The sequence below is a fragment of the Ursus arctos genome, unplaced genomic scaffold, assembly GCF_023065955.2.
Source record: "Ursus arctos isolate Adak ecotype North America unplaced genomic scaffold, UrsArc2.0 scaffold_7, whole genome shotgun sequence".
NCBI classification, from domain to species: domain Eukaryota; kingdom Metazoa; phylum Chordata; class Mammalia; order Carnivora; family Ursidae; genus Ursus; species Ursus arctos.
The window spans coordinates 27,602,468-27,619,232 of NW_026623089.1; the positions used below are offsets into that span (position 1 = coordinate 27,602,468).

The 16,765-nt window shown below is 45.0% G+C and overlaps 1 protein-coding gene across 3 annotated transcripts in view; it reads left to right on the forward strand.

The window, feature by feature from the left end:
* The window catches only part of DNMBP (dynamin binding protein), a 104,869-nt gene that overhangs the window by 40,140 nt on the left and 47,964 nt on the right, over positions 1-16,765 (forward strand). For all 3 annotated transcript variants that reach the window (XM_026493860.4, XM_048219223.2, XM_048219224.2), the window contains exon 4: positions 9,550-11,553. In XM_026493860.4, the coding sequence (XP_026349645.2) occupies positions 9,550-11,553 (2,004 nt within the window). The remainder of the gene's footprint in view (positions 1-9,549; positions 11,554-16,765) is intronic.

Sequence of the window (16,765 nt, forward strand, 5' to 3'; positions counted from 1 at the left end):
GCATTTATCTTTTTTTCCTTTGAAAACTGGTATGACTTTGCTAGCAACATTACTATTAATGTATGAGAGTCGAGGAGGAATTGCGGTATGGAGAGTAAGAGACAGTTATAAAACAGCCCCGTTCGACTCCCTACCATTAGGTAATGTTACCTTGAAGTTCTCATCAGAAGCAGCTTAAAAGGAAGTGGTTTAAAGTGAATAGTCATAGCCGTGTCTCGGTGTCGTTCCAAGTATTTCTCTCTTCAGTCAGATACAAGAACTTCTAAAGATGAACTGTCAGCCGTTTCACCAAATATACTTAAGTCCACACATTGTGCGTAAGCGCAGAAACCTGGAGTGTCCTGCAAACTGGTGTTTGTCATCAGTGCAGTGTTGTGATGACTCAGGACAGCCAGCAAGATGGTAGCATTTATTGGGCATATTATTAATATTGCTACCTGTTCTTTTGCATATGGCCCTAAAGGGCCTGAACTTCTTAGACCACGTGCACATATGAGAGAGACAGAGCAGAGGTGGGGAAAGAGAGGAGCCTCGCCACCTTCCCTGACCCTACAGGAGAAGAAGGAATATTGGATTTGGATCTTCATCCTCAAAATCTGTTTTGAGAGTTTCTTGTACTTCACTTTACACTGACCCTCTCCCTCTTTTCTGGACACTTCCTTGTTAATCAGTGTTGGGAGGGCAGAGAGAAATAGGTGAAGATGTGATAGCAGGGAACTTTCACCTGTCCCTACCCACAGCCCTCCCACTGGGGGGCCGTAGCTCATGTCAGACCAGAGGGAGCGGAGAAGGGGCCACAGAGCACAGTGCAGAGGGTGTGGGTGGCATGGATTTGTCCCTTTCTACACCTGGTTCCTGGAGCAAGTAGTGGGTGTAGGAAAATATAGCAATATGTCTGTGACATTTGGGAAATCTGAGGGTGTGGCTTCTGGAATTAGCATTTTTCGCTTCATAATTGTATCTTGTGTCATCAAGTCTTAGATGCGAAAAAGAGAGATTTTCTGCTAAATGCCTTCGCTGGGAAGACTGGTCTCAGAGGTTGTTCTGAACTTGCTTTGAAGTTAAAATCCACGTCAGCAATCCCAGGGCCACCAACTAGATTTCTCAGGAAGGCCCTGGCATGGACCTTTCACCCACGAGCCTCCTGAAGCAAGACTGACTCAAGCTCAGGCTGGGTCCTGGAATCTGTAGATGTTATCTTGACTAGTTTTTAAGCAAAGGAGAGGATGCGGCAGGGGCGATACATAGGAAGCGACCAGAAAGAGGTGTGCTGACTGTCGGTGGTTTGCTCGTGTTCTCGTCCCTGATGCGCTCCTGCCAGTAAGTGCACCGACTCTTCAGCTCTCTTTCCTTCTGTGCCTTTCACATCCCCTTCAGCTCCGTGTCTTCCGATCTGAACACACAAGGCTTGAGAATGCGAAGTTACACGCATCTCTGCGATTTGTCTTTTTCTGGGAAGTTCAGCCTGAGACACAGAAATGATACTAACTTCTCTACTTTTCTATACGTGACGGTCCACATTAACAGATAATAATGTTACTAGTTGGAAACACAGGCTATAAAAATGAAAGTATTGTTTTATACCACGTATGGTTTATAAGACTGGAGTCTACACTTCTGATTTTCAGGTCTAGCGCTTGGAATGGTCCTTCTACTTCTTAGGCTGAAAGTCGTTTTTTCCAATAAATCAGTGTCCCAGCTCATGAATAGCATACGTTCCTCTATCCATCTCCTAGTGCTATTAATCCTGTTTCCTCCTGTTTCTTTATCTCTCCTTAGTACCTTCAGTGTAGCGGTGAAGCTTCTCCTGTTCTGTGTAAATAAAACTTTTAGTGATTTAATATGTCAGGAGAGGATTTGAAAACCTTAAGAGCATGCGGAATGACGTTTGAGACCTGTTTTGTTTTACCATGCCGCCTTTAGTTAATGGTTATCTGCTTACCTTTCAGAAATATCATTGGGGTTAAATTATGTTTTAGTGATTTTGTTTATTATTTGAGAGTGAGCATGAGCAGGGGGAGGTGCAAAAGGAGAGGGAGAAGCAGACTCCCTGCTGAGCAGAGAGCCCGACACAGGGCTCAATCCCAGGACCCTGGGACCATGACCTGAGCTGAAGGCAGATGCTTAACTGACTGAGCCACCCAGGCGCCCTGAAAAATGATATATTTTAATTGTAAAATTATATTATTAAAGAAATATATGTATTGAAATATATTTAGAGCAGGCAGTATAGCTTAGGGGTAAGAATTCTGACAGCCCGCTCTTCTCGTTGGCCCTAGATTTAAATCCGACTCCACAACTTAGTCGCTCTGATGTTAGGCTAGTTACTTGCATTCTCTTCTCCTCGGTAGGATAATGATACATAACTTAGGTAGTTGTCAGGACTGAATCACGTAGGGCATCTGGCACAAGGCAAGCACGCAGTAAAGATGAGCTGTCTTTATTCTTTTTTTTTTTTTTTTTAGGATTTTATTTATTTATTTGACAGAGAGACAGCCAGCGAGAGAGGGAACACAAGCAGGGGGAGTGGGAGAGGAAGAAGCAGGCTCCCAGCGGAGGAGCCTGATGTGGGGCTCGATCCCAGAACGCCGGGATCACACCCTGAGCCGAAGGCAGACGCTTAACCGCTGTGCCACCCAGGCGCCCCTATCTTTATTATTCTTAACCTGGGATTCCTGGACTTCGTAGATGTGCTTTGGGGGGCCTGGTTTCCTGATCCTTACAAGAAGGTTTGTGTGTGTGGACATTTTTCCAGGGAGAGTCTATCTGGAACTGGAATCACCAGTCGTCCTTCCAGCAGGTGTCACTCTTTCTCCTTTCCACAAAGCTGCCCAATTGTTTTGGACTGTTCCCTGTCTTTTCGGTTATATTTAAACTCAGAAACAAGGCTGTCTTTGTATGTCTTCTTTGGGAAAACATCTATTCAGACCCTCTGCCCATGTTTTAATCAGGTTGTTTGTATTTTTGGTGTTGAGTTGTATAAGTTCTTTATATATTTTGGATATTAACCCCTTATTGGAGCTATCATTTGCAAATATCTTCTTCCATCCAGTAGCTTGCCTTTTATTTTGTTGTACAAAAGCTTTTTATTTTGATGTAGTTCCAACAGACACATGACAAGATGCTCAACATCAGTAACCATCAGGGAAATGCAGGTCAAAACCGCAGCGAGATGCCACCTCATTCCTGCCAGAATGGCTAAAGTGAAAAAGACAAGAAACAGGTGTTGTGAGGGTGTAGAAAAAAGAACTATTGTACACTGTTGGTGGGAATGTAAATTGGTCCAGCTACCATGGAAAACAGTATGAAGGTTCCTCAAAAAAATTAAAAAGAGGGATGCCTGGGTGTCTCACTCGGTTAAGCATCGGACTCTTGGTTATGGCTCAGGTCGTGATCTCAGTGTTGTGAGATCAGGCTGGGCTCTGCACTGGGCAGGGAGCCTACTTAAGGTTCTCTCTCTCCCTATGCTCTCCCACCATCCCGCCTGGGTGCACACATGCACTATAAATACATACATATATACGTACCACATGACCCAATAATTCCAATAATTTACCTAAAGGAAGTGAAAACACTGGGGCACCTGGGTGGCTCAGTAGGTTGAGTGTCTGGCTCTTGGTTTCAGCTCAGGTCGTGGTCTCAGGATCATGGGATTGAACTGCAAATTGGGCTCTGCTCTTCATGTGGCGTCTTCTTGGGATATTCTGTCTCCCTCTCCCTCTCCCCATTCCCCCGTGTGCACGCACATGGGCGTGCTCTCTCTCTCTCTAAAATAAATAAATAAAATCTTAAAAAAAAAAAAAAACCCAAAAACACTAATTCAAAAAGATATATGCACCTGTGTGTTTATTACAGCGTTATTTATAATAGCCAAGGTGTGGAAGCAACCTAAGTGTCCATTGATAGAGAAATGGGTAAGGAGCATGTGGTAAATATATACAATGGAATCTTTTGCAGTCGTAGGAAAGAATGAGGTTGTGCCATTTGTGACAACATGGATAGACCTAGAGAGTATTATGTTAAATAAAATAAGTCAGACTGAGAAAGACGAATACCAGATGAGTTCACGCATGCGTGGAATCTAAAAACGCAAGTAAACAACAACAACAAAAAAAGCAGAATCAGGCCTAAATACAGAGAACAAAGTGGTGGTTGCCAGACGGGTGGAGGGGTGGAGGGATGGGCAAAATGCATGAGGGGGGTGGGAGGTACAGGCTTCCAGCCATGGAATGAAGAAGCCACAGGGATAAAAGGCCCGGCATGAGGGATGTAGTCAGTGGTACCGTAATCACCATGAACGGTGACAGATGGTCGCTGTGTGTGTGGTGAGCATGGCATAGCATGTAGAGAAGTTGAATCACTATGTTGGACGCTGGAAATTAATGTAACGTGTGTCAACTCAAACAGAAAAAAATTTTAAAAAGAGAAAAACAAGTTTTCTCTTAGAAGGATTAGTGGAGGTGGCCAGGGCCACTGACTGTCTTAAAAATAAACAGGGGGAGAAAAAAAAAGGGGGTGGAAAACAAAAAACAAAAATGAGAGTGTGACAAGGAAAATACAGAGAAAAAGGAGAGAAGAAAATTAGTGGGAGTGATGAAATACCACTAATAATTGCCTCACATAACATAGAATGCCTATAACCTTACGTTTCTAGGCCACCCCCCACCCTCAAAAAAGACCATTAAAAAATAAGTTGATAAGTTGTTATTTTTTAAATGAAGTTTTAAATTTTAATTCAGTATAGTTAACATACCGTGTTAGTTTCAGGAATATAATATAGTGATTTGGCAATTGTATCCATTACTCAGTGCTCCTCATGGTAACTGTGCTCTTAATCCCCATCTCAATCCCCATCTCCTAGTTCACCCATCCCCCACCTACCTCCCCTCTGGGAACCATCAGTTTGTTCTCTGCAGTTAAGAGTCTATTTCTTGCTTTGTTTCTCTTTTTTACCCATTTGTTTTATTTTTTTTTTATTTTTAAAGGTTTTACTTATTCATTTATTTATTTGAGAGAAAGAGAGAATGAGCATGAGTAGGGGGGAAGGACAGAGAGAGGGAGAAGCAGGGAGCCCAGCTCGGGGCTCGATCCCAGGACTCTGAGATCACAAACCGAGCCTAAGGCAGACGCGCAACCAAATGAGCCACCTAGGTGCCCCTCGTTTTATTTCTTAAATTCCACATATGAGTGAGATCATACGGTATTTGTCTCTGACTGACTTCACTTAGCGTGATATACTGTAGTTCCATCCACATTGTTGCAAATGGCAAGATTTCATTCTTTTTTATGGCTGAATCTGAATAATATTCCTCTGTGTGTGTGTGTGTGTGTGTGTATGTGAGAGAGTGTGAGAGTGAGTGTGTGAGAGTGAGAGTGTGTGAGAGTGAGTGTGTGTGAGAGTGCATATGTGAGAGTGTGTGAGAGTGTGTGTGAGTGTGTGTGAGAGTGTGTGTGAGAGAGTGTGTGTGAGTGTGTGTATGTGAGAGAGTATGTGTGAGTGTGTGTAAGAGAGTGTGTGTGAGTGCGTGTGTGAGAGTGTGTGTGAGAGAGTGTGTGTAAGAGAGTGAGTGTGTGAGAGAGTGTGTGTGTGAGTGTGTGTGTGTGTGAGAGTGTGTGTATGTGAGAGTGTGTGAGAGTGTGTGAGTGTGTGTGTGTAAGAGAGTGAGTGTGTGTGTGTGTGTATTACATCTTCATGCATTCGTCTGTCAGTGCACACTTGGGCTGCTTCCGTAATCTAGCTATCGTAAATAATGCTACAGTAAACATAGGAGTGCATGCATCCCTTTGAATTAATGTTTTTGTATTTGGGGGCTAAATCCCTCAATAGTGCGATTACTGGATCATATGGTAGTTCTAGCTTTAGCTTTTTGGATAAATTTGTTAATGAATAACCTGATGAATGATACAGCACCCGTGCTGTAAGTCTATGATGCCGTGTGTGTGACATACGAGGGTAAGGTCCTGACGTGGCTCATACGGGGATCTAAGTAGCACGTGTGGTCAGTCTGCATAAAGCGCACACTCTCCTGGGCATTGCGATTCGGTGGGGGACCTAATACTGCAGAGTCAGACTACTTACATGCAGAGTCTAAGAAGACTTGCATTTGTTCTTACCATCTTGTTCCTAATGCATTTCTTGTTCAAAGAAAAAAAATCCAACCAGAAGAAGCAAGCAGCCGGACGGCTGGGATTAGCTGTGCACGAGTGAGAGCCTCAGGTCACCACACTTGCTGTTTTTCCCTTTGCGAAATCGGGGCACTCTCCTCCAGCAGTTGCTCACAGTGTTGTTTCAGAAGTCTGGAAATGACCCCTAGGTAGCCTCCATTCCACAGGAATCACCTGGGATGCCAGGGGAACCCTGCAAGACTCTTTCTGATGAAAACGAGAGACTCGTGCAAAAAACCCAGTACCAACAAAATAAAGGTGTCGAGCAAAATTACCTCTCAAGTGCTTTGCAGGGTCTAAACTGTGATTTTTAAAACTTTCATCTTTTTTATATAGAAGTAGCCAACAGAGTGACAGTCTGCCAGGTAATAAAGCTGATTTATCAGAACAGTGGCCCAGCTGAAAATAGGAAAAGCAAGCGCTGTGATAAGGGTTTCCCGGCGATCTGGCAAAGCAGGGAAACAATTGTCATCCTACAGCTCTAGGAAAGCCAGTTCATTCCCAAGCCAGCGGAGGGGGGGGTCGTGGCCAGGTTTCATTCTCCTCATTCCCTGCAAGGCCTGTTGTGCCCGGACAGTAGCCACGTCTCCAGTGAGTTCCCTCTGCGGTTCTGATGGAAGAGCCTTAGAGTGAGTTGGGGGGAAAAATCACTTGTAACATTCTCAGGACCCCGAACTCCAACCAATGGATATTGAGGCATAAATTGAAGGAATATAGAAATAGAGGACCAAGGCCCTATTTTTCAAGAATATCTAAGTAAAACATATCAAAGCAGTGAAAACGTATTGGGTGCCCCCCACCACGTGCAAAAGCTTACATTAGGTGCTGTGTAGTCTGTAAAAATACAAGTGTCAAAATGAGTGATGTAAATGATCATTTCTTTAGTAGGCAACAGATGGCCAAGGTGAATGTGGGTTTCTAAGGTCTTTTAGAGAAGTATGCTAGGGTTTCTGACGGACAGCCTTGTAGAGGAGCTAATGAAAGTGACCTTGTGTGGGTAGGGTCTCATAGGTGAGGTAATATGGGCTGGCTGGGGTGGGGGTTGAGGGGGTATGACTGACAGTAGATCCGGGTTGCACTAAGGTAAAAAACATAAGAATAGTCTTTTGGTAGTTTAGTAACGAAACCTCTTTAGAGAGTGTCCGGAGCAAACTTATTTTTTATATATTTCAGTTAATAAGAATAGGATTTCTAGAGAAGAATCCTATGGGAGTAGGAAGAAGCCTTCATACCTCGAAGGAAAAGTCTGAGCAGGGGAGGGATGTGGCAGCGTTGGTACATTTATCATCTTGGTTTGGCATGAATCATTTGGAAGAGACTGGAAGAGACAAAGTCTGGGGCAAGGCTTAAGAGAGTGAGATGATGATTGTTGGACTAAAGTGGTAGCAAGAGCAAGTGAATGAATGGAAATAATTTCTGCAAGAAGATATTAGAGGGAGGGGCGCCTGGGTGGCACAGCGGTTGGGCGTCTGCCTTCGGCTCAGGGCATGATCCCGGCATTGCGGGATCGAGCCCCACATCAGGCTCCTCCGCTATGAGCCTGCTTCTTCCTCTCCCACTCTCCCTGCTTGTGTTCCCTCTCTCGCTGGCTGTCTCTATCTCTGTCAAATAAATAAATAAAATCTTTAAAAAAAAAAAAAAAGAAGATATTAGAGGGAGGGGCGCCTGGGTGGCTCAGTCTGTTAAGCGTCTGCCTTCTGTTCAGGTCATAATCCCAGGGTCGTGGGATCCAGCCCCAATTTGGGCTCCCTGTTCAGCGGAGAGCCTGCTTCTCCCTCTCCCTCTGCCTACCACTCTGCCTGCTCACGCTCGCTCGCTCTCTCGCTCTCAAATAAATAAATAAAATCTTAAAAAACAAACAATCCCCTGCCCCAAAAGTACTGATTGCTAGAACACGCTTTTAAGATTTCATCATGCTGTATTGTCAGGGTAAAGATAGTTCAGAAAAGCCTCTGTTGGGAGTAAATCAAGGGCTTGTTACCCACACCCTGTACCTCCAACAATGAAACCATTCCTGAGGGGTGCCTGGGTGGCTCAGTCGGTTGAGCATCCGATTGCTGGATTTGGCTCAGGTCCTGATCTCAGGGTCGTGGGATCGAGCCCCGGGTTGGGCTCCTTGCTCATCGTGGAGTCTGCTTGAGATTCTTTCCCTCTCCCTGTGCGCCTCCCACTCATGCTCTCCTCTCTCAAATAAATAAATAAATCTTAAGAAAAAAGTAAAAAGAAACCATTCCTGAAGACTTCTTTTGTTGTTCTATATTGGATATTGACTAAAGGTTAGTGTGAGAGACCCGATGCATCTGTCCAGGATTATTAGGGGCATGTATATATTCTTTATCATTTATAAACTAATTCAATGGCACAGAGTGTAAGAACCTTGTTCATAGTGTTATTTTTCGAACTTTTTGGTGCTAGGAGCCCTTTATACTCTTACAAGTCACTGAGACCCTAAGGAGATCTTGCTTATGTGAGTCTATTGATATTTGCAATATCAGCTGTTAAAACAGAAATTTTAAAAACATTTGTCACTTCACTTCTTTAAACTTATATATTAACATAAATAGCATATTTTTTTTAAAGATTTTATTTATTTGACAGACAGACAGCACAAGCAGGGGGAGCAGCAGGCAGAGGAAGAAGCAGGTTCCCCGCCGAGCAGGGAGCCCGATGTGGGGCTCAGTCCCAGGATCCCGAGATCGTGACCTGAGCTGAAGGCAGCTGCTTAACCGACTGAGCCACCCAGGCGACCCCATAAGTAGCATACTTTTAATGAAAAATAGATTTCTGAACTTTTTAAAAAACTTAGAAGAGTATCATTGGTTTGCATTTCTGCAAATCTCTTTAATATTTGCTTTAATAGGGGCGCCTCGGTGGCTTAGTTGGTTAAGCAGCTGCCTTCAGGTCAGGTCATGATCCCAGAGTCCTGGGATCGAGCCCCGCATCCAGCTCCCTGCTCAGTGGGGAGTCTGCTTCTCCCTCTGCCCCCTGCTCTTGCTCTCTCCATCTCAAATAAATAAAATCTTTTTAAAGATATTTGCTTTAATAGAAGAAAGCTAGATTCTCATATTTGTATTTATATTCAGTTGGCTCTGATATGTTGTTTTAAGTGAAGGATATAAAGTTGAAGAAAATATAGTTTGGACTTTACAGACTCTCTGAAAGGATCTTGGGGCTCCCCCAGAATTCCACGGACCACATGTTGAAAAGCACTGGTTTACAGAACTGTGCACTGTGTTGTCACTAAATTGTCAGTCAGGTCACTAAATTGTCTAAAGTATTATGCCCTTAAAACGCTGGAGGTGCATTTGCCTGAATCTGACAGATGTTTCAAGTGACGAGTTGTACTGTTAGTTACGGTCATGTTCTTTGCTTGTCTGTCTTTAGGTGACCTAGTGGTTCTCGATGGTGCCCCCACTGCCAGCTGGCTGCAGGGCCGAAGCTGCTGGGGTGCCCGGGGCTTCTTCCCTTCGTCGTGTGTTCGGGAGCTCTGCCTCTCCTCACAGAGCCAGCGGTGGCACTCCCAGAGCGCCTTGCTCCAGATTCCTGAATACTCCATGGGACAAGCGCGGGCACTGATGGGGCTTTCGGCCCAGCTGGATGAGGAGCTGGACTTCAGAGAAGGGGATGTGATCACCATTATTGGAGTTCCCGAACCAGGCTGGTTTGAAGGGGAATTAGAGGGTCGAAGAGGCATTTTTCCAGAAGGTTTTGTAGAGCTTTTGGGGCCCCTGAGGACTGTGGATGAGTTGGTAAGTTCTGGAAATCACGATGACTGCATTATTAATGGTGAAGAAGAGACCCCTACAGCCGAAGAAGAGAGGGGGCCGGAAGAGGATGAGGACCAGCCGGGGACCTACGGAATTGCCCTCTACCAATTCCAAGCCCTGGAGCCGAATGAGTTGGATTTTGAGGTAGGTGATAAAATCCGAATTCTGGGAACGCTGGAAGATGGGTGGCTAGAAGGTTCGCTGAAGGGCAGGACAGGCATCTTTCCTTACCGATTTGTAAAGCTATTTTCTAAAACAAGAGCGGACGAGACCATGGATCCCCCGCAGGAAAGCAGCCCTACTGAGATCGCTGACACTTCTTTGGGTTGTTCTGAGGACTCCTTAGTGGTGGAGGGAAGAAGACCCGAATCCGAGTATAAAGCAGAGGAGTCCAACTGTGTTATTTCTGAAACATCTGCTTCTCCCCTGGGGCATCTGACTTCTGAGTATGAAGTAAACAAAAGCTCTCATCAGGATGAGGGCACCTCAGGGGGGCCCCCGAGAAGCCCGGGCCTGGGGCACGGTCAGCCTCTTGCCAAAGACTCTTCTGCAGAGGAGCCTTCAGAGATAGTCAATGGGGTTTCCTCCCAACCTCAGGTACCTTTTCCTCCCAGACTGCAGAAAAACCAGTATTACTCAGCAGAAGGAGGGGGCCGCCCAAGCTCCGAGCAGTCCGCGGACCCTCTTCCCTTCGAAGCCAGGACGAAACACTACTCCAGCCTACCTCCCAGAGGACTGTCCTCCCCACCAAAAACCTTTCAGAAGCCAGTGACCCCTCCTCACGGTGGCTCTTGTCTTTTAGCCCCTCGGGTAGCGAGACCCAGCCAGCTGAGCTCCCCGCTCCAGGGCATGGCAAGGTGTGCTAAAAAGCACCACACACCCAGAGAAAACGCCACCAGCTTTTGTCCTGCCCCAGAGAGATCCGAAGTGAAGCCTGGTCTGCCAGACAAGGTGTTTGCAGCCGAAGCGATGGCACCTTTACAGGGAGAAGGCAACACTGACCTGGATTCTAAGTTGACACAGCAGCTGATAGAGTTTGAAAAGAGCTTGTCAGGGCCCGGCGTAGAACCAGATAAAATTTTGCGCCACTTTTCGATCATGGACTTTAACTCTGAGAAGGACATTGTCCGAGGTTCCTCAAAGCTGATCACCCAGCAGGAGGTGCCTGAGAGGAGGAAAGCCCTCAGGCCCCCGCCACCACGTCCCTGTATGCCAGCATCCGCTTCTCCCCACGTGCCTATTGACCAGAACCTGAAACCAGAGCTGCCCTTGGCAGTGCGACCCTCTCGCCCGGCTCCCCTGCCTCCCGCGGCCCCGCACAGAGTGACTGCGGGATCCCCCAGGCTCCTAAGCTGTCCCCAGCCGAGCTGTGAGACGCCAGAGACGGAGGGCCCTGAGAGTGTGGACCAGACTTTGGACCAGACTTCCCAGTGCCCCTTAGTATTGGTGAGGGTTCAGGAAATGGAGCAGGACTTGGATGTGGGTAGCAGGGCTCAAGAAGAGCTAACCCTGACGCTGGAGGAGAAGCAAGATGAGTCATTAAGGGCAGAGACCCTGGAGGATCTCGAGTTCTATGAGAGCAACATTGAAAGTTTGAACATGGAACTCCAGCAACTCAGAGGTGAGTGACGGGGAAGTAATAGATACTTGGTTTTTGACATCCACGAGTCCACGGAATGGCCTCCCCGTGTTTTTAAGGGAGATGTTACCATCTGTGACAAAGAGTGACTTGCTTTCTCGCTACCTCATGTCTCACTCTGACAGCACAGTTTGACTGCTCTGTCTCCATATTTGCAATGACCACTGTAGCCTCCTGACGTCACGGGCTGCTCGGGTAAAGCGGCTCAGACCTCACCGACATGTATACGTCCTGTGACATCCCCAGCAGTCCTGTGGACAGAAGTCCCTGAATACACTGACCTTCTTTAACCGGCCTCTAGTGAGGACTGAAGACTTCCAGGCTCAGATTCATGAAAAAACCATATCTTATATCTGTGTGGTTTAAGGACTAGTTTTCGTTAAAGATTTTATTTATTTTTTTTGAGAGAGAGAGACTGAGCGAGAAAGAGAGCACAAGCCAGGAGGAGAGGCAGAGCAAGAAGCAGACTCCCCGCTGAGCAGGGAGCCCGATGCTAGGCTCGATCCCTGGACCCTGAGATCATGACCTGAGCTGAAGGCAGATGCTTAACCCACTGAGCCACCCAGGTGCGCCCCAAGGACTAGGTTTCAATAGTAACCATTAGAGCTAACAATTATTAACTTGTTCATAATATGGACTTATTACCGTTTGCTTGCACAAATCATCTTTCCAGCCACCCTAAACGTACTGGGATAATTCACACGGTGCTTGAAAGATGAGGCAGGTAAGATTTGTAGAGATGGAGTAGCTTAGCGAGGGAGCTGGGAGCTCCTGTTTTTAACTACTACAGTTTACTGCTTCCCACCTTGCATGTTCAGAAATTCGGATTCTGTCCCTTAATTTAGGGGTGACCAGCCTCAGGGGACTTCATATGTCTTCACCGGACTCCCATGAGAAATAATTTCTAGAGGAGAAAGAGGCAGAAAGCAAGGCAAGCACAGCAGACTAGGGCCCAAGGACACACGGCCGTGTCACCTTGGGCAGGTGTGCCAGAGAGCTCCGACCCCACGTGCCCTTGGGAAAGGAAACCCTCCAGAGTGATCTGTGGATGTAGGGCCTACAGGTTACTAACGAGAAATAAAAGCAGGAAAATGGCGGGCCAGGTCTACACGCTTCCCTCCCTGTCTACTTCAGGCCGCTGAACGTGATTGGAAAAATAAATTCCAACGAGAAAGAGTGTTCTGGGGAGGCCAGAAATGGAGTAATCTTCCGAAAGCTGGAAAGCAGAGGATATTAAAGAGAGGAGACTTCTCTCTGAAATATGCTTGGGAGAGGACTGCTCTGCGAGTGGGTGCAGGTCTGAGGGACTGCGGGTTCAGAGGCAGGGCAGTGGGAGGGGGGCCCGGAGCAAATTTGGTGTGGTGATGAGGGAAGAGCTAGGCCCCTGAGCCCCTGGGCCACTACGCTGAACGGAGCGGGTGGCTGGCAGCAGTTACCCTGAAGGGGAAGCGTGAAGATGAGCTCTGAGCATGTCCTCAGAGAGGGGATCCTGTGGGGGGGCCTGGCTGGCGCAGTCTGTAGAGTGTGCAACTCTTGGTCTTGGGGTCGTGAGCTTCAACCCCATTTTGGGGATAGAGTTTACTTAAAGAAATAATGGTGGCATTAAAAAAAGTTCATTGACTATGAGTACCTGAAGTCCTGGGGGATTGCCAGATACCGTGGTAATTTCAGGGTGTCTGGAAAGGAATTCTGAGGGCATCTCGGCTCAGTGCTATGTCCCCAGAGCTATAACAAGTTCCAGGTTCTTCCACCACCTTCTGTACTTGCGAGTTTTGAGACACACTCGTAAGCTGTTCTTGCATGAGATATACATGGGGTAGAACAAACGTGTCTCAAATTCCGAGTAGTGGGGATTTCTCAATAATGATACTTTTTTGGGGTGTCTGGCTGGCTCAGTTGGTAGGGCATGAGACTCTTGATCTTAGGGTCATAAGTTCGAGCCCTGCATTAGGCTCCTCACTCAGCGTGGAGTCTGCTTGAGAGTCTCTCTACCTCCCTCTCCCCCTCCAGCTCATGCTCTCGTTCTCTCTCCCAAATGAATAAATAAATCTTTAAAACATTTTTCTATTTAATGTAAAATAATTTAAGATCTATGGAAAAGTTGCAAAAAATTTAAGTTCTTGTGTGCCCTTCACTCTTTTTCCCCTTACCTTAAGGTCTTACATAACTACAGAATATTTATCAAAGTCAGAAAATAAACATGGCAGTAAACATTTGAAGACATTAGAAGGGAGCATTAACATAAAATGAAAGTTAAATAAAAATTTCAAAACTGTAAAATAATACTGTAATTAGTCTTGAAAGGTTATTCTTAAAAGAAGATTTTAAATGCACAAAGCTTTAGTTGCCCTGATAGTATCGATCTTTGTTTCGTTAACATTCTAGGCATAGGAGAGAGTTTCCATCTTGGATTGATGTTGGTTGAAATAAGAATGTATCTAAAAGCATCTTTAGATGGAGCCATTAGGCTCATGTTGCTTCATGTAAGGTCATTTTCTTTTTTGACAATGAAAATATTTTGTGTACTTGCTCTGATTACTTTGCTATTGAAATCGATATTGCTTTTGCTAATTCAAAATTTAGATGATATTCATATCTTAAAATATTTTTATTGAGATATAACTGATATACAGTATATTAGTTTCAGGTGTACAGCATAATGATTCAATATTAATATTCACATCTTCTATTAAAATATTTTAATATATAAATTAAATATATAAATATATATAAACTTAACATATAAATATATTAACTATAACCTATAGCAAACATTAAACCCTGGAGAATACTGGGAAAACATTTTTCATTTCAAGTATTCAAATAATGGAACATTATTCTCCACTCTGAGCAAGATTTAACACTACACAGAATCATTTGTCAGCATTGCCAGTTTAAGGACTTATTTTGCTTCTCAAACTTGATATTTCTTTTTTTTTTAAGATTTTATTTATTTATTCGAGAGAGAGAGTGAGTGAGAGAGAGAGAGCACAAGGAGGGGGAGCAGCAGAGGGAGAGGGAGAAGCAGGCTCCCCGCTGAGCAGGGAGCCTGACGCGGGGCTCGATCCCAGGACTCTGGCAGACACGTAACCAACTGAGCCACTCAAGAGCCCCTAAAACTTGATATTTCTTCAACAGTCACTTTATAAGATTTGTATAAAGTGTACTGTACAAACAAGCTTATTAATATTTATTTGATTTGCAGGAATGACTCACTGTCAGCAGCACACAGGGCCACGAGCACAAACAGTTATAAACACGCTCAGAGCACAGCAACAGCTGCAAGCAAAGCTAGCTGATTAGATCCTGATCACTTCTCTCCTGTTCCTCCCGTCCTGGTCAACCTTAATCTTTTACTCTGTGTGTCAGTATTTTCTGCTCCTGCTTTCAACTTCACATTGGTGGATTCCTTCGAACCCATAATGCGTCTACATTTATTACTAGGCTTTATTGTCACAGGAGAATTTTAGTATTTTCTCTTGTGTTCCACATTTCTTGACTGATTTTTCTTCAGATTCAGAAAGACAGATACATTTCTCAAGAAACGCTGAGAAGGAATTCCCACATGGAAGCACTACTCAGTCTTGGCTCAGTTACCTGAAACTAATTTCAAGGCTTAAAATTATGTGGACGAGTAGGATTTTGGAATCCCAACTGTAATTTTGCAAGAGGGCTGGTCTAATTCTGACGCATTCTCAGAGTCCTTTGGAATCTTAGCTTGTTCTAGAAAAAGGTCGATTTTTAGACTTCTCACCTCGGATGGGCTCTGGGCTTTGAGTTTTTGAGCACTTCTCCTGAGAGGGCCATTGAAACACAAGTTCTGTTTTCTGGGACGGGCAAATGCCCCGGGCAGTGCCATTGCTGTGGTTATTTACCTGTCTGGATTCCAGTTTTCCTTTGGTTTTGGCCAGTGCACTCCCATCTTGTTAGTGTATGGACAGTTTTAAGAGTTTTTTATATTTCCTCCAACTTTTTAAACTTTGGGTTGAGGATTGGCCCAAATAACCCAAACTTCAATTATTAGAAATAAAAAGCCCCGATAGTTTTACTATTTTTTTTAAAGATTTTGTTTATTCATCTGAGAAAGAGAGAGCGTGTGTGCGTGCACGTGTGCACCAGCAGGGGGGAGGGGCAGAGGCAGAGGAAGGAGCAGACTCCCCACTGAGCAGGGAGCCTGATGCGGGGATCAATCGATCAGTCGCAGAACCCTGGTCATGATCTGAGCCGAAGGCAGACACTTAATGGACTGAGCCACCCAGGCGTCCCACAAAGCCCCGATAATTTTAGATAAGCCATTATTTGGCTCTGAGAATTTGGAGCTTCAAATTTGGAATTAGCACGTAGAGTCAGGGTAGAATAGTAGGAGGCGTCTCTGATTATAGTGTTTTGGGGAATGAAATGCCATTTTGCAGGCTTCGGGAGGGCATTCCGTTCAGTCACTCATTCACCCAGCAGATGTTTACTGAGTTTTGCTGTGTGCCAGGCGCTGTGCTAAGGGCAGGGTAATAAACAGATGTGCTCTCTGCCCTCAAAGAGCTTCTAGTCAAAATGAGTTGCTGGTTAATAAGCTAAGGTTTCTCTCTAAAACACAGCACCTTCAAATCTGGTAAGTGGGTTGACTTCCAGAGCAGTGGAAGCACATGGCTAACCCACAGACTTTCAGATTCCCCAGTACATGCTTTTATTTGTTTAATTATTTATTGATTTTCATTTTATTTTATGATTTATGTCTAGTTTTTATTTAAATTTAAGTTAGTTAACATACATGGTAAAATTGGCTTCAGGCGTAGAATTTTGTGGTTTATCCCTTACATACAACACCCAGTGCTCATCACAAGTGCCCTCCTTAATCCCCCGTCACCCATTCAGCCCATCCCCCCACCTCCCTCCATCAACCCTTAGCTTGTTTTCTGTAGTGAAGAGTCTCTTAGGGTTTGCTTCCCTCTCTCCTTTTTTTCTCTCCCGCTCCCCTATGTATATCCTCTAGTTCCATCCACGTCCTTGCAAATGGTAAAACTTCATTCTTTTTGATGTAATATTCCATTGTATATATATATATACCATACCTGTCACTTTTAGATCCCCTAATTAGGACTATATCCTGTAGCCCTGAGAGAATCTTATTTCGGCATCTGATCGTTTTGTTCCATCTCTAGGAGAGGTTCACATGCCTCAAAATGACAAGTACATTTAT